The 18750-nt window shown below is 39.2% G+C and overlaps 1 protein-coding gene across 3 annotated transcripts in view; it reads left to right on the top strand.

Moving 5' to 3' along the window:
- The window catches only part of USP34 (ubiquitin specific peptidase 34), a 1226195-nt gene that overhangs the window by 11688 nt on the left and 1195757 nt on the right, over positions 1 to 18750 (top strand). For all 3 annotated transcript variants that reach the window (XM_053712051.1, XM_053712050.1, XM_053712048.1), the window contains exons 2-3: positions 12733 to 12820; positions 15662 to 16097. In XM_053712051.1, coding sequence (XP_053568026.1) covers positions 12733 to 12820; positions 15662 to 16097 — 524 coding nt within the window. The remainder of the gene's footprint in view (positions 1 to 12732; positions 12821 to 15661; positions 16098 to 18750) is intronic.

Below are 18750 nucleotides of genomic sequence, written 5' to 3'. Positions count from 1 at the left end.
TATCTCTATATATCTCTATATATCTCTATATATCTCTATATATCTCTATATCTCTCTATATATCTCTATCTCTCTCTATATATCTCTATCTCTCTCTATATATCTCTATCTCTCTCTATATATCTCTATCTATCTCTATCTCTCTCTATCTCTCTATCTCTCTCTATCTCTCTCTATCTCTCTCTATATATCTCTATATATCTCTATATATCTCTATATATCTCTATATATCTCTATATATCTCTATATATCTCTATATATCTCTATCTCTCTCTATATATCTCTATCTCTCTCTATCTCTCTCTATCTCTCTCTATCTCTCTCTATCTCTCTCTATCTCTCTCTATCTCTCTCTATCTCTCTCTATCTCTCTCTATATATCTCTATCTATCTCTATCTATCTCTATCTATCTCTATCTATCTCTATCTATCTCTATCTCTCTCTATCTATCTCTATCTCTCTCTATATATCTCTATCTCTCTCTATATATCTCTCTCTCTCTCTCTCTATATATATATATCTCTCTCTATCTCTCTCTATATATCTCTATCTATCTCTATCTATCTCTATCTATCTCTATCTATCTCTATCTATCTCTATCTATCTCTATCTATCTCTATCTCTCTCTATCTATCTCTATCTCTCTCTATATATCTCTATCTCTCTCTATATATCTCTCTCTCTCTCTCTCTATATATATATATCTCTCTCTCTCTCTCTCTATATATATATATATCTCTCTCTCTCTCTCTCTATATATATATATATATATATATATATATATATATATATATATCTCTCTCTCTCTCTCTCTCTCTCTATATATATATATATATATATATATATATATATATATATATATATCTATATATATATATATATATATATATATATATATATATCTATATCTCTCTCTCTCTCTCTATATATATATATCTATATATATCTATATCTATATCTATCTATATCTATATCCCCGTTTCTAGGCACTGGGAGCCGTTGGAATTTCAATGTGCTACGTGCACTTACGATGATAAAAATTTGTCTTGAAGAAGGCCTTTGAATGGGCCGAAACGTCGACATTGCTTGATGTACAACTATTTTTGGAAAATAAAGATTAAATACTTTTACCTATTCTACAAGTCCTGCGAGTGCCCTTCATATACATAGCTAACTATAGCTAAATATAAAAAAACACGGAAGAGGACTGCACTCACATACCGGACCGGGTACAAATCCCATGACCCTGTAACATGCTCAGCCCTGGGTGCTCACAGGAAGCTGTGCTGTTCCCAGAGTCACAGGCAGTTAACCCCAGACAGGTGTGGGTGCGAGAACCATAGGGAAATTACAAAACAAATTAATACAACACACAGAGGAAGTCCAGCACTCACTTACAAGTTCTCAGCTAAGATTTAAAAGCAAAAATGGAAAGGTTAGTTACCGCATTTGGCCAAATGGGACAAGCCCAGGTACCACTTCAAGGTCCTTTCCAATACCTGGGATCCTAAAACAGCCACACAATGCAAGCTCTCAAATCCAAACAAACTGGGAACAAGGGAAGGGTGCACAGGCTTATGTAATCACCCTAGACATATACAAAACACGAAAGAGGACTGCACCTCATACCGGACCGGGTACACATCCCATGACCCTGTAACATGCTCAGCCCTGGGTGCTCACGGGCACTCACATTAAGCTGTGCTGTCCCCAGAGTGTGTGTGTGTATACATACACACACACACACACACACACACACTACATAACTTAGCTAAGTTTACATTATATATTTACACATTTTTAAGAATTATTTTTTGGAATTAACTGAATGACCGAACTGAGAGAATACTTCCAAATGACAGATGATGGCTGAGTGCCAACTTTTGAGCTGGAAACAGAGTCAGAAAGTGGGAAAAAAAGAATTATGTTTAAAAGGACCACAAGACTACCAAGTTACCTCCCAGTTAGGAGTTATTCAAAACTACTTATGATCATGGACAGACATTGGAGTCATAAATTAAGTTTATATTAGAAAGCTCTCAATATGGATGTGAGCTAACCCCGACTGATATTACTGTCAATTACTATAATACTGGTGGGATATGGCTGATCTGCTGGATGGCAATTACTGGAATTCATGTGGAATGGCTTTGTGCACAGAAAAATTATTAGAATGAAAAATAATTAATATTTAATAAAAAAAAAAAAAGAAAATGGAGGGGAGGAAGACAAACATTGATGTAAGTCAATCTGAAGTAATTAGAAAAACTACTACAAAGAGACAGGTAAAGGGAAGAAAATAAATGAAATATGTAAAATATTATTTTTTTATATACTTTAATTCTACTATTTCAAGCCAAGACTAAACCAACCTCTGCTAGCTTTAGAATGGAAGCATCTTCCTCTGAGCAGCGCACCGGGCAGGAGGAGTTAAAAATACAATCTAGCTACGCAAGTTGCGCAGTAGTACGCAACGTGCATAGGGAGATTGTAATTTAACTCCTCCTCCATTGGTTTTCACTGATGTCCAGCCAGGCACTGTAGGGAGTTGGGGCGCGAAAGGGGTGACACTGGCAGGGGTGACAGAGGAGATTAATTCCTGCTTGATGGTGTCAAGGACCACCAACATCTTCTCGTGGACCACTGGTTGGCGACAACTGGTCTATAGTGTTTGAGCATGAGCGGGAACCTGTGACATTGTTATTGAAGTAGTGTGCATGTATGGGGACCCATACATGTTCAGAGATCATACCTAGATAGCTCTCCACTATTGGACATGTAGGATGAGTCTCATAGAGGGCTTGGAAATGTACAGAAATTAAAGATGAAATTGCAGGAAATGGAGAAATATTTAAAACTTAAAGAGAAAGTAAGCACCTTGTAATTACAAGAGACTTTTATGTTCTCTTGCTATAAAATAACAGATCAGCCAAGCCTAACTATTTTTAAAGGAATATGAAACACACAATTGTTCATGTTTCATATAGAGCATGCAGTTTTAAACAACTTTCCTATTGACTTATATGATCAAATTACTTCATTCTCTTTGTATCATTTGTTGAAGAAGCAGTGCAAAGTATTACAGGGAATTAGTTAATTAGTTGGACACATTGAGGGAGCCAATAACGAGGTATATATGTGCAGAGACTAATCAGCTGCTAGCTGTTTAAAATTGCATGCACTGTCTTAATCAAGAAAGTTCAATTTTGACTTTACTGTCCCTTTAAAACAAATTAACATATTTGCAATTGTTTTTCAGTACCAAACGCTACCCACGTATCCTAATTTAGAGGAGCCAATCTGAGTTTGAGTCTGCAGCTAGTAATATTAGTGCATTTTCTGCAGCTCTTGACTGTTAAAGCCAATTGGGTAAAGGCATTCAATATCCTAAAGCTAAATTTATTTGAAGTGCAAACCCAAGCCTTGGTGCTTATTTCTAGCATTTTAGGTTGGGGAGTTTTTTTGCACCTGCACGCACAGCTGAATTGATGTGGCTGTGTCATTGTTGCCATCAGTGCCATCCTTCTCTTCAGCTAAAGCACACTGCAGAACATTCTCTTGGTGCCAGGACACATTTTCTATTCAAGTTACTCTTAGATTTATGACATCAAGCTAGATATGCCTTCCTGTGGAGCAGGGGACTACAAATCTAAGAATATTTAGGAGCCAGATAAACTTAGCAGAGAGACAGTGGTGTTTGTATATAAATCTATGGAGAATAACCCAAAAAGTTAGGAGCCAGTGGTTCCCTGGGTTTGTCAAGCCCTGCTGTAAAGACAATAACCCCCTGGTGGGGCTGTTACAGGAAGTAATTGACCCATCAAAAATTAAAGGGACAGTCTACTTGAAATGTTTTTTTTATTGTTTAAAAAGATAGATAATCCCTTTATTACTCATTCCCCAGTTTTGTATAAACGACACTTATATTAATATAGTTTTCACCTCTACTTTTTATCAAAGCCTCTGCAGACTGCACCCTTATCTCAGTAGTCTTTACAGACTTTTACAGACTTGCATTTTAGTGAATTAGTGCTGGTTCGTGCAAAACTCCACAGGAGTGAGCGTAATGTTATCTATATAGCACTCATGAACTAGCATTAACTTGCTGTGAAAAGCTAATACAATGCACTGAGATAAGAGGTAGCCTACTTGGGCTTAGCAGCAGGAACTGCTAATCCTTCTATAGAAAACCAGAGTTGGCTACTCTGTTCTCTCTTTTTCTACAGGTCTCTGATAGGAGTATGTGTCCTTTCACACCTTGTGAGCTGTCTTTCTGCCCGACAGCTGGATTTGCAGAAAAGTGCTTTTGTCTTGTCTTCTAGGTCTTGGAGACTTGCACTTGGAAAGATTATTTCTGCAATAATTTTCTCGGAACATAATTAATCTTTTATGTAGGATTTATTATAGACCAGTATGCAGACACTTATTTTATGTGTGGAGACTAAGGCGTTAAGTTCTTCCCTTATTGTTTATGTGACACGTACCTCTGAGGCTGAAGAATATCTTTATTTGTTAACCTAATGTTTTCAGGTGTTTGGAAATTTGACTTTTTATTTGGGGATTTTCAGTTGTTTGGGACAACATTTACATCCCTGGTTTTATTATTATTTTTTTTTTTGAAAAAACATTTTTTATTGAGGTTAAAAGGAAAAATAACATGTGAATGTGAATCCACGCAGGTTACATACAATATAAAATGATACAATAGGAGTTTATAACAGTGAATGTAGATTGTCCTATTCAATATACAAAGTTACCCACTAGGGGAAAAACAATTAGGAAACAAACAAATAACCTGTGTAGAGATAGTAGAAACCTAATTTTCTTTAAACCAGTCACCACATGGTATGGCGGGTCATAGTACAGTATGGGTATGGAAAACTAATTATTGAGGTTTACGAAATATAGGCATCTCAAAGTTCAAGAGTAGTCAACGGCTTAGGTTTATAAAGCGTGCACCTATATGTTTCAATGGGTAATGGTGTGGTTTAAGTATTTTAAGGGAAAAATCAGTGGACCATAGCCACTTTTAAGTTAGGTGGGGGGAGGAGGAGGAGCGGGTCTATTTTGGTAGAAACATATACTAATTTTTTTATTATATGACCCATCTGGTATCATTACTTTGCTGAATCCAGAAATATTTGAGTACTTGAGCATTCATACTACATTCCTGGAGCCTTTCAGCTTATATTAAAGGGATACTAAACCCACATTTTTTCTTTCATGATTTAGATAGAGCATGCAATTTTAGGCAATCACATTTCTTCGTTCTCTTTCTATCTTTTTACGAAAAGCAGGAATGGAAACCGGAAACTGTAGAAGCCGACCCATTTTTGGTGCAGTGCTTGCTGATTGGTGGATAAATGTAGCCACCAATAAGCAAGCGCTATCCAGTGTGCTGAACCAAAAATGGACCTGCTTCTAAGCGTTACATTCCTGCTATTCAAATAAAAATAGCAAGAGAACAAAAAAAAATTGAAAATAAGAGTAAATTAGAAAGTTGCTTAAAATTGCATGCTCTATCTGAATCATCTAAGTTATATTTTACAGAGATTTTAATTGATCACGTCTAATGAATATGCGCTGTAACTTACATTTTATTAATCTAACCTTGCCATTCTAATATCCCGTGCTCCGGCTTCCCACTTCAAAATTTTTTTTTTTTTTGTTCGAGCTAATAGTTGAACTGTCCTCCATCAGCTACAAAAAAAAAACAATTGTGCTTGGGTTTTAAAATGGCACAGCCCTGTAAAATATCGCTTAGATTCTGGACTAGATTTTAAAACCTGTAAAGTTTACCATCACTTTAAACAAATATGAACCCTTACGTTTTTTTTCTTTCATTAGATAGAGCATGTGATAAACAACTTTCTAATTTACTTTTATTATCAATTTTTCTTTGTACTCTTGGTATCTTTTGTTGAAAAGCAGGGATGTATGCTTAGGAGCTGACCCATTTGCAAGAGCAGTGGAAGGCAGCACTATTTCCTGCCATGTAGTGCTCCAGATGCCTACCTAGGTATCTCTTCAACAAAGAATATCATGAAAACGAAGCAAATTTGATAATAGAAGTCTAAAATTTTTTGGGGATTCATATGACTTTAAGAACATTATTCCCAAATTAAACGTGTTTTCTTTTTTATGACACGATGAGTCCACAGATCATCTTAATTACTAATGGGATATTCACCTCCTGGTCAGCAGGAGGCGGCAAAGAGCACCACAGCAAAGCTGTTAAATAGCTCCTCCCTTCCCTCCCACCCATTCTACGTTCGTGATAGGAAGTGGTAAAGTGAGGTGTTAGTATAAATTCTTCAGTCAAGAGTTTATTATTTTTAAAGTAGTACAAGATTGTGCTGCTTTGTTCTAGGGTGTAGCCGTAGTCCATATCAGTCTCTTCAGTAGAGCAGTGGTGGCTTTAGAGCAATGGTAACTTGTGGGACATAATGCTCACTGTGCCTCCCATACATTGATGCTGCCCTTATCTTAATTGCCTAAGTAAGATGACCCAGGCTTTATTCTTTTCCACATGACTATGTGAGGGAGAGGACCTCTCAATCCTGCTGAGCTGCCCTGCTGTCGGGCAGATTTTAAAGGGAAGTGCTGACTTTTTATACTGGGTCTGAAGGAATCTCAGATGAAGTGAAGCACTTTATTTAATTGGGATATAACTCCTATACAGAGAAGGGGTGAATTCAAAGTGACAGCATGTTATTAGCAGGCACTGGGGCTGAGGAGTTCGGTGGCTTATTTCTGGGGCCTTTTATTGGGCTGAGGGTAAAGGAGACTCTTTGGTCACATATATTTTGGCTAAGCTGCAATATACAATGTGGTAGCCAAATTTGCCCCCAGATATGTTTATGTTTCAGTTAGCTCCCGGTGGCGTAATTGTTGAAACAAGGATAATGGCGACCGGGAGCTTGATGTTGTAACGACCACGATGGGCGGAGCTCCGGGTGGCGCCAATTTGGGCTGCGCACTCTACTCTCTAACTCCGTTTTTGGAAACGGAAGGACTACTTAGCACAGTAAATAGTGTTTGCAGAGACAGCGATACAGCTACGTTCCAGATCATATTGCACTCAGTTATGAGAGCATTTGAAAGAGTCCCTGCTGAACTCAATTCTTTATGTTCCATATAAGTGGGACCGGAGTTTAAGTAAGGGAGAAACTAGTTGTAATTTGGTTGTTTAACATCATCAGCCTCTCCTTTGCAGCGACTGGATGAAAAGAGACAGTAACGTTTTCTATGAGCCTGCACAAGCTAAAAGAGGGCAATAAATCTAGTGCATTACTGCAGTTCTGTTTTTTATGTTAAATTATCGTTTTGCACTTTAAAACAAGGATGAAATAAAGTTTTGGGTATTAGAAGGGCAGATGGGCACCTCAGCAAGGTCTAGCTGAGGTGTAGATAGGTTCTGCATTAATTGTGTACTATCTTAGTTTATTTTTGCACACAAAAATAAGTTACTTTTTAAAATTTAAAGACAGTAATGTTTTTTATGTGTTAAATTTTATTTCAAAATTTCACTCTTTTCTGAACCTACTCCTTATAAGGTGTTTGCTGTCTAGGAGTCTGTTGACAATGGTCAAACTATGCCACAAGTTTCTCCTATAGTGTCCCACAAAATTTATGGCCCACATGCAGTGCCCTGTGCTTCCTTTCACACTCCACCTGGAGTTACTGTGCATTTCATGCATTATCTGTTTTTCCCATTTGGTAGAAAACAATACTAGAGGAATTATTTTCAATCATTTAGGGTGATTGATTCAGTAGTTGCTATTCCAAATGTTTCTTCCCTTTTACCTGAAAGAGGAAGATACTTTGGGAGTATCTGAGAGAGAATTCTCAGATGGAGTAATATCTTTATCTGATCCTGAGGTTTTCTTTCATTTTTTTTTTTTTAGCTTGAACACCTCCGTTTTAGCTAGGCTGGACGACTCCGTCACTACCAGCGTAGTCTATCCTAGTGCGTCCAGTAAGTTATAAGGAATGGGGGAGACCTCATCCTCTATAGTTAAAAAAGATGTTTCCATAGCCGACTCAGCTAAGGAGGCTGGGCAAACATTTCCTAGGGTGGAAGGAGTAGTTTCCAGCTTAGCTAAGAGACCTACTATACCCTTAGAGGATAGTTGTGTTTTCAAAGGTCCTATGGACAAAAATGAGAAAAGGGATGTACACCAGGGCTTACAATGACAACCAGCTGTGTACTTTGCTACCGTCACTAGTGCAACGGCATATTGGTTTGATGCGTTATCCTAGATGAAATCCAGGATAGGATAAAAGCTTTCAAATTGGCTAATTCCTTTATTTTGAATTCTTCCCTTCAAGTTATCAAACTGGGAGCATAGATTTCAGGTTTCTCTGTTCCAGCTCACAGAGCATTATGGTTAGAGCCTTTTTCTACGGATGTATCCTTTAATTCTAAGCTTTTAGCAATTCCTTACAAGGGGAAGACCTTGTTGGGACCTGGCTTGATGGAAATAATCTCTTTTGAAACTTCAAAAATTTTAAAAAAAGTGTCCCAGGGATACAAATTAGAGTTCAAAAGTTTTCCTCCCAGAGGCAGGTTTCTGCTTTCAATATTATCTACAAAAAGAGAGGCGTTCTTACACTGCATAGGAGACCTCTCAGACCTGGGAGTGTTTTTTCCAATTCAGGAACAGGGTCTGGATTTTTTTTATCCCAATCTGTTTGTGGTTCCCAAAAAAGAGGGAACCTTCAGACCAGTTTTAGATCTCAAGAGTCTAAACAAATTTCTTAGTGTACCGGCCTTCAAGATGGAAACTTTTCGTTCCATTCTTCCCTTGATCCAAGAGGGTTAATTTATGACAACAGATTTAAAGGACGCATACTTTCATGTGCCCATTCACAAGATTCATCTCAAGTTTCTAAGGTTTGCCTTGCTGGTGTCAGGGTTTTTTCCTGACTTGTTTGCCATGTGCTGCTGGCAGCCATTTTACTCACCTCTCTTGCTGACTTTGGTGCATTCTGGGAGATGCTGCTCACTTCCTGTACTTCTTTTTATGGCCAGACTGGTTTACATCATCCATGTGAGACAGGATGCAGTCTCAGAATTGTGATGTCATCACTTATTATTTAAAGGGCCTTTGTTCAGTATGCTTTGCCCTTGCGTTGTCTCAGACCTGTTTGTGAGAGCGCCTGTGTATTACCTGGCTGTCTGACGTCCCTCCTGGTTCCTGATCCCTGGCTTGTTCCTGACTCTGCTGTTCTCCTTGTTCCTGATTCCGGCTCATCTGACTACTCGCTTTGGCTCCTGACTTGGCTTGTCTGACTACCAGCTCTAGTTTTGACTCCTGGCTTTTTATTTGACTTGTGGACTTTTTATTATTTTTTGCTATTAATAAAGGTGTGATTATTTTTGCACTTCTCGTCTCTGTCCAGCTGTCAGGGTGCCAGGAATCAGACTAACACTTCCAGTTCGTGGCTCTTCCTTTTGGTCTTGCCACAGCTCCCAGAGTTTTTGCAAAGGTTCTGGGATCGCTTTTGGCGGTGCTTCGATTACGGGGCATTGCAGTGGCGCCCTAGCTGGATGACATCCTAGACCATCCTTACAGCAAGCAAGATTTCACACGGACATGGTGTTATCCTTCCTGTGATTTCACGGGTGGAAAGATTATCAATACTTGTCTAGTCCTTCAGTCCACTCCTCGGCCATCAGTGGCTCAGTGCATGAAGGTAATCGGGCTGATTGTGACGGCAATGGACATCATCCAGTTTGCTCGGTTCCACCTCAGACCTCTGCAGTTAAGCATGCTCAGGCAATGGAACGGAGATTATATGGATTTGTCTCCTCGAATACTACTGGAGCATGAGACAACAAGGGATTATCTTCAATGGTGGTTGTCTCTGGATCATCTCTCCCAGGGAACCTGCTTTCGCAGACCATCTTGGGTGATTGTGACAACAGACGCCAGCCTTCTAGTGTGGGGAGCAGTCTGGGGCTCCTTAAGGGCTCAGGGGGTTGGGACTCAGCCAGAGTCTGTTCTTCCTATAAACATTCTGGAGCTGAGAGCGATCTCAATGCTCTTCTGACCTGGCCCTCAGTTAGCCACAGTCCGGTTTATCTGGTTCCAGTCAGACAACATAACTTCTGTGGCTTACATCAATCATCAGGGAGAAACGAGGAGTTCCTTAGTGATGACCGACGTAACCAAAATAATCCAGTGGGCGGAAGCTCACTCTTGCTGTCTGTCGGCAATCCTCATCTCAGGGGTGGACAATTGGAGGTGAATTTCTTGAGCAGGCAGACCCTTCATCCGGGGCAGTGGGAACTCCATCCGGAAGTGTTCTCCAACCTGATTCTCAAGTGGGGTCAGCCATAATTGGATTTCATGGCATCCCGATAGAATGCCAAGCTCCCGAGATACGGGTTGAGGTCCAGGGACCCCCAGGCGGAACTGATAGATGCTCTGGCGGTCCCTTGGACCTTTAGTCTAGCATACCTATTTCCTCAGTTTGCTATTCTTCCTCGGGTTATTGTTCAAATCAAACAGGAGAGGGCTTCGGTGACCCTCATAGCACCGGCCTGGCCTCGCAGGATTTGGTATGCAAATCTGGTGGAGATGGCATCTCTGCCCCCTTTGAGTCTTCCATTGAGGAAGGACCTGATTCAGGGGCCCTTTCTTCACCCAAATTTAGTTTCTCTGAAGCTGACTGCTTGGAGATTGAATACTTAATTTTATTCAAGCGGGGGTTTTCTGATTTGGTCATAGAGACCATGATTCAGGCTCTTAAGCTTGCAACTAGAAGACTTTACCATAAGATTTGGCGTAAATATCTCTATTGGTGCGAATCCATGGGCTACTCATGGAGTAGAGTTAGGATTCCTAGAATTTTGTCCTTTCTCCAAGAGGGTTTGGAGAAAGGGTTTATCGACAAGTTCCCTAAAGGGTCAAATCTCTGCCTTATCTATTTGGTTACACAAACGTCTGGCAGATGTCCCAGATGTACAATCATTTTGTCAGGACCAGGCCTGTGTTCAAACCAGTTACTCCTCCATGGAGTCTGAATTTAGTTCTCATAGTTCTTCAAGGGACTCTGCTTAAGCCTATGCATTCCTTAGATATTACGTTATCTTGGAAAGTTTTATTTCTTGTTGCTATTTCTTCTGCTCTTAGAGTGTCGGAGCTCTCGGCATTGCAGTATGAGTCTCCTTACCTTATTTTCCATTCAGATAAGGTAGTTTTTCGTACTAAATTAGGATTTCTTCCTAAGGTTGTTTCTGATCGGAACATTAATCAGATTGTTGTTCCTCCTTTTGTGTCCTAATCCTTCTCAGAAAGAATGTCTTCTGCACAATTTGGACGTGGTCCCTGCTTTAAAGTTTTACCTGCAGGCGACTAAGGACTTTTGTCAGTCTTCTTCTTTGTTTGTACTTTTCTCAGGAAAACGTAAGGGACAGAAAGCTACGGCTACTTCTTTCTTCTTGGCTGAAGAGTATCATACGTTTTTGCATATGAGACTGCTGGACAGCAGCCTCCTGAGAGTGTTACAGCTCATTCCACGAGGGCTGTTGCTTCCTCATGGGCATTCAAAAATGAAGCTTCTGTGAAACAGATTTGCAAGGCTGCAACTTGGTCCTCTCTTCACACTTTTTCAAAGTTCTATAAATTTGACACTTTTGCCTCGGCTGAGGCCGCTTTTGTGAGAGAGGTTCTTCAAGCAGTGGTGCCTTCCGTTTAGGTTCCCTGTCTTGTCCCTCACATATCATCTGTGTACTCTAGCTTGGGTATTGAATCCCATTAGTAATTAAGATGATCCGTGGACTTGTGTCATAAAAAAGAAAAGAAAATTTATGCTTACCTGATAAATGTACTGTATTTCTTTTTTGACACGATGAGTCCACGGCCCGTCCTGTTCTTGTAAGACAGGTTGTTGGTTATTATAAACTTCAGACACCTCTGCACCTTGGTTTTTCCTTTCTATCCTTAAAGGGACAGTTAAGTCCAAAAAAAACTTTAATGTTTCAAATAGGGCATGTAATTTTAAACAACTTTCCAATTTACTTTTATCACCAATTTTGCTTTGTTCTTTTGGTATTTTTAGTTGAACGCTAGACCTAGGAAGGCTCATATGATAATTTCTAAGCCCTTGAAGGCCGCCTCTAATCACATGCTTTTGTATTTGCTTTTCACAGCAGGGGAGAGCTAGTTCAGGTAAACCCTATAGATAACATTGTGAGCACGCCCGTGGATTGTGGCAGACACTGCACTAATTGGCTAAAATGAAAGTCAATAGATAATAAATAAAATGTCATGTGATCAGGGGTCTGTCAAAAGATGCTTAGATACAAGTTAATCACAGAGGTAAAAAGTATATTATTATAACTGTGTTGGTTATGCAAAACTGGGGAATAGGTAATAAAGGGATTATCTATCTTTTAAAACAACAAAAATTCTGGTGTTGACTGTCCCTTTAACTTCGGTCGAATGACTGGAGTGGGAGGGAAGGGAGGAGCTATTTACCAGATTTGCTGTGGTGCTCTTTGCCGCCTCCTTCTGACCAGGAGGTGAATATCCCATTAGAAATTAAGATGATCCGTGGACTCATCGTGTCAAAAAAAGAAATACATTTATCAGGTAAGCATAAATTTTTTTTTTAATTTTTTTTTTTTACCTACATCAGTGTTTAAAACTTTCAAGAAATAATGTCCTTTTTCTAGATTTTGCCTGTCATTTGCTGAATGTTTTATGCATTTTGTTTTGTAGTAGCAGACACCGAAGGCAGTGATGGATTGCAGCTCAGAAAAGAAAATGCACTCAAGATATTTGCCTACATTAATTCCTGGACCCAGAGGTAAATGGATTAGTTTACCATTTTGGTTACTTGGTACATTCTGCATTAGTATTTGCTTGCATGGTAATTCAGCACCATTCTTACTTACTGTAGTCCATGCTATACTGTAGTTTGTCCATTTTTTTTTTTGTCTTATTCATTCTTTAACATAAATGGCTTAATTTTACTGCATAGTCTTTTCAGATTGCTGTTAATTTTGCTTTTAAATCTTTCCCCCTTCTTCTCCATGCAAGGTAACTCTATAACAAATCTGTGCAGGTTCTGTTTGCACTAAGCAAACTTGTGTAGAAAACTAAAGAGTTTTCAAATGAGTCTGTAGTGCAAAAATAATATTCTGTAATTTGTTAGAGCATGTAATTTGTTTCACTCTAGTCACTGTACCTCTTTCAATCTAGCCTCAACATACAGTGCAAAACAATCTAGCTGGTACTTACTAAGAGATGCAGCTCAATCAATGCTAAAACATTGGAGTATTTTGTTTGAGTTGTTAGCTAAAAGATAAGCCTTTCAAAGCTCCCTTAGATTTTGCCCCTAACCTTAGTTTCTAGCTGCTATATAACACTGCTTTGTAAAATGAAATGCATTTGAGGGTTCTTAAACTTGTTGAAAAATAAATACACTCTTAATCTATACTGGGCCAACATTTCATGTCTTAAGCAGCGTCCAGAAGTTTTTAGCGCTGATCTTGGCCTCTCTAGCTGTATTAAATATATTCTATTACAAATAATTACATAGTTATTGTGATAGATACCCCGGCTACCCCGACTGGGTAGCTCCGCCAAACGGGTCCTGCTTCCTTCCTGCCGAATGCAGCTATGTAGCTGGCAAGTGACCACAGCATGTAGCCACCCCTGAGGCCCGTCAGCACCAGTATTTAGGGTCCCACCCTGTGGCAGACTCCGGATACCCAGACTAGGTAGCTCTGCCAGAGGGTCCGTCCTCTGCCTGGAACAGGCTGCTATGTAGCCCAGGAAAGGGATTTTAGCTGGAGCCCACCCAAATAACTAGACATACTAGCATTCAGGTGAAACAGAAACTGATTTTATTGTAAAACATACACTCCTTTTATACACAAAGTTCATCTTGATAAGACACTGGACAATCCCACCATTTCCCGCCCCTCCAGACAGACCGGCGCCTCCATAGCAGCCATAGTCCCACAGAATCCCAGGACCAAGGTTTGACGGTTTTGGGGTGTTCCCGGGGGGGCGGCGTCACTCATAGCACGCATCTGGGAGATCCCATAAGCCATGAAATGCCCTAATCTAATGTAACAGGGAGTGAGCCATGTAGTAGGGGGCTGGGGGTAGCCTTAGCTGTCTGGTATCCGTGACAGTTATAATATACCTAAAACATATATCCCAGTACTTCCTATCATTGAGCAGAGAAGGACTGATTTTTTTTTTTTCCTCAGTGATTAGGTCTTTCTTTAAAGTGATTGTAAATCCTAGCGTTTGTGAACCGCTAGGATTTACTAGTGGAACAAATAAAGGAGACTTTCATTCATGAAGTATAAAATACTTCATTCTGAAAGCTCCTTTATTTGTTGGAAGCGTTTGGCTAAACGCTATTTTGCTGTAAGGTGACATTTACACCTCTTAGCCAATAGCCTTGCAGTCTATCTAGCTAGGCGCCAGTTGAAACGCACGGCTATTTGCTAAGAGGTGGAAACGTCACCTCACAGAAAATAGCCTTCTGCCGTGGGCTGCCTGAGCAGCTGAGTGCGGCGAACGCTTCCAACAAATAAAGGAGCTTTCAGCATGAAATATTTTATACTTCATGAATGAAAGTCCCCTTTATTTGTTCCAATTGTAAATCCTAACGTTTCACAAACTCTAGGATTTACAATGACTTTAACAAAACGTGTGCTAATTATTTTCTTGCAAGTTGAATTTGATTAAATGGAATTTCAGATCTTCTAATTTATTTTTACTGTTGTTTATGTTTATATATATATATATATATATATATATATATATATATATATATATATATATATATATATATATATATATATATATATATATATATATATATATATATATATGTGTGTGTGTATATAAAAAAAATTTTTTTTTAGCAAACATATTTTCTGCCTATAAGTCACAATCTTCTCTTCCTATTTCCTTTGGCTTGGTTTTTGTTTTTGGGAAATAACTCTATTTATTTAAAACAGCAAATATTACCTTTCTGATTACAGTAGTGTACTATCTTTATGGAGGTCTATGTATACAAAGGTATTAAAAAATAATATAAAACTACCATTAGGTTGCATATATAAGCTATATAATGTAATGTAAATATTTCCTTAATGACATAATATATTGTTGTTTACACTTAGTTTCCATCATAACGCCAAACTGTCCGATTTTACGGATGCAAATATACAAATATTTCAAAATCCAAACCTTTTCTTATTCTAGCAGTTTGGATAAAGGGTTTTCTATCTGTACTAATAAATGAACATAAAGACGTTGATGCATACATAGCTCATTAACTCTGGCATTTTGCAGTCCTCCATGTTTTGTTGGCTCAATATTCTTCTGTGGTATTTATTGATTTTTAGACCTGCTTTAGTTTAGGCCAAAACAAAATCATAGAAAAGAAAAGAAGAAAAGGTACATGATTTGGTTCGAGCACAATAACCTGTGTTTTTTTGTTGTTGTAAATCTGATGAAGAATTTAAGACTTTGTGGTTATAAGGGCTGGTTTGATATTTTTTCTTGCTTTTTATGTCATGTAAAAAATAAATAAATCGGCAATTACAGTAATATACAGTATCTTTTATTATGTTCAATTTAGTATGAAAAGGAAATATATATATTTTTTATTTTCCTTCAGGCAATGTCTGTGCTGCTTTAAGGAGTATAAACATCTGGAAATATTTAATCAAGTAGTGTGTGCCCTTATCAACTTGGTGATTGGACAAGTCCAAGCCCTGAGGGACCAGCTTTTGAAAATTTGCACTACTAGTCCGCATTCAAACTGGCCGGATGAGAGTAATCCATCTGAGGAGCTGCTGAATGTGGAGAAGGAGGCACAAGATGACGAGGAGAGGGAAGAAGAGCACTCTGATGCATCCAAAGCACCTGAGGAGAAATTGGAAAGTGGAAGGACTTGTAACTTGACTGACGAGGAGACGTTGAATAGCACTGACTTGTTTAATTTATGGAGTACAGAGGAAAAAGAAAAACTGTTGTTGTGTGTGGCAAAAATCTTTCAGATTCAGTTTCCACTCTACACTGCTTACAAGCATAATACTCATCCCACCATAGAGGTAATATTTTATGTTTTTTCCTCCAATGAAACTGGCATGAAAGTCAGAATTAATCCCCCCCCCCCCAAAAAAAAAACACTTTACATTACTTTATTAATTTTTAATGACATGAGTACACGGATCATCTTAATTACTAATGGGATATTCACCTCCTGGTCGGCAGGAGGAGGCAAAGAACACCACAGTAGAGCTGTTAAATAGCTCCTCCCTTCCCTCCCACCCCAGTCATTCTCTTTGCCTACGTTAGTAATAGGAAGTGGCAAAGTGAGATGTTAGTTATGGTTCTTCAATCAAGAGTTTATTATTTTTAAAGTGGTACAAGATTGTGCTGCTTTGTCCTAGGGTGTAGCCGTAGTCAATATCCGTCTCTTCAGTAGAGCATTGGTGGCTTTAGAGCAATGGGAACTTGTTGGACATAATTCTCACTGCGCCTCCCATATTCTGATGCTTCCCTTACCCTGAAAACCTGAGGGATTTTACTCAGGACTTTCGTTTATTCACAGGTCCATGGGAGGGAGAGGACCTCTTAAACCTGGGAACTGCCTTGTTGCCAGGCAGACGATGAGGTAAGTGCTGACTTTTTTTTTTGGGAGTAGGAAAGAACTCAGAAAAAGTTTGGGCACTTTATTATTTTTATTCAGACCTCATGGAACTTTGGGCAGATTCTCCTTATGTTTTAGGGGACTCTATAAGGCAGCTAGGACGCAGGCACTGGGCTTGAATGCGACATGACTCATCTCCCGGCGGTTTCATATCTAATAATAGCCAACCGGGAGATTACATACTGAGGCAGAGCAATGTGAGGTTTCTCTGTTATGTGTAACAATCGGACTAGCAGCTGGTTAAACTGACACTGTTCAGTAAATCGCATATTTAAACTGCGATGAGCTGTTTAGCAAGTTCAGTGTGAGGTTTTTTTCTGTGTAGCCGTAACGAATTGGAATGAGCAGCTTTTAAACTGAAGTTGTTCAGTCCATTCATTGCTCCCGTTGGCTGTACTTAAATAATGGCGACCAAGAGATGGCTGTGGAAATGCCCACGAAGGGGCAGAGCTTGTAAATGGCGCCATTGTAGTTGCACACCTTCTTTTCCTAGCGCTTCCGGTTATCGGAAGGAGCGGAGGAACTTCAGACTTAGAATTTGCACTTTACAGACAGCACCTCCTCCCTCACACATCCGGTTACGGAAGGAATGGAGGAATTTATGTTGGAGTGCTTGCGCTTAAGGTCAGCGCTACAGTTGTTCCAGGATTGAGTAGAGAGACTGTCTGACTCCTCAGCTGAGTCAAGCTGAGAGGTAGAGGGAGTTTTTACAGTACTAAAGTTCCTCCTGTACATATTCAGTCATTTCTTTCCTCAATAAAATAAAGATGATTGCACTTTAACACTTAAAGAGAAAACAAAATGTTACATTTTAAAATTTAAAGTGACAGTAACGGTTTTCATGTGTTAATTTTTATTAAAAATGTATCTCTTTTCTGAACCTACTCCTACTAAGACTTTTGCTGTTTAGGAGTTTTTTTGACAAGGGACACGCTTCCTATAGTGTCCCAAAAATGTATGGCAGTGCACTGCGCTTCCTTTCACACTTTACCTGGAGTTTATCTGCATTTCATGCATTATCTGTTTTTCCCATGAGGTAGAAAACAGTACTAAAGGACATATTTTCAATCATTTAGGAGATTTATTTCAGTAGTTGCTATTTTGAATGTTTCTTCCTTGTAACTGTAAGGGGAAGATACTTTGATAGTATCTGAGGGGGAATTCTCATACTCAGATGGAGTAATATCTTTATCTGATCCTGAAGTTGTTAGCTTTCAGTTTTTTAGCTTAAATACCTCCATGTGTTAATTGAGGAGGTTTTGGCTACCACGGACGACTCCGACACTAGATCTTCTATACCCTTAGAGGATAGTTGTTTTTTTTTCTAAGATCCTATGGTCAAGTAATTAGAGTCTCTACTTAAAGAAAAAAAAAAGAAAAAAAAATGTACACTAGGGCCTTCAATGGCAGCCAGCTGTGTGCATTGCTACCGTCACTAGTAAGCATATAGGTTAGATGAGTTGTTCTCAGGACGGTAACTTCTCTTGTTTAAATCCAGGATAGGATAAAAGCTCTTAAACTAGGGAAGACCTTGTTTGGACCTGTCTTGAAGGAAATTATCTCTGATATCACGGGAGGTAAAGGCATCCGTTCCCTCAGGATAAGAGAAATAAACATAAAGGGACGACAGGGTAATTTTTGTTCCTTTCGAGGGAAAACTATCCAAGAAGCCTGCTATTGAATCAAAGACAGCATGAAGGACCTGCCCCTGATCCGGGACCGGATCTTGTAGGAGACGGACCTTCATTCTCCGCTTAGGATCCCTGGGCAATAGAAAGTGCCAGCTGTAGTAGCCTGATGGTTAGCTTAGCTGTCTAGCAAGCGGAAGGTTTGCAGTTTGAAACCAGCTGCAGCTATTTGCACCTTGAATGTGTGCTAGCAAGCTGTTGGGTGTCCCAGGGATACAAACTAGAGTTCAAAAGTTTTCCTCCCAGAGGCAGGTTCTACTTTCAGAGTATCTGCAGACCAGAAAGGAGAGAGGCGTTCTTACACTGTATAGGAGACCTCGCCGACCTGGGAGTGTTTGTTCCTGTTCCGATACAGGAACGGGG

The sequence above is a fragment of the Bombina bombina genome, chromosome 4, assembly GCF_027579735.1.
Source record: "Bombina bombina isolate aBomBom1 chromosome 4, aBomBom1.pri, whole genome shotgun sequence".
In the NCBI taxonomy this organism is placed as follows: Eukaryota; Metazoa; Chordata; class Amphibia; order Anura; family Bombinatoridae; genus Bombina; species Bombina bombina.
The sequence above is the reverse complement of the archived record's forward strand: the minus strand, read 5'-3'. Positions and strand labels throughout refer to the sequence as shown.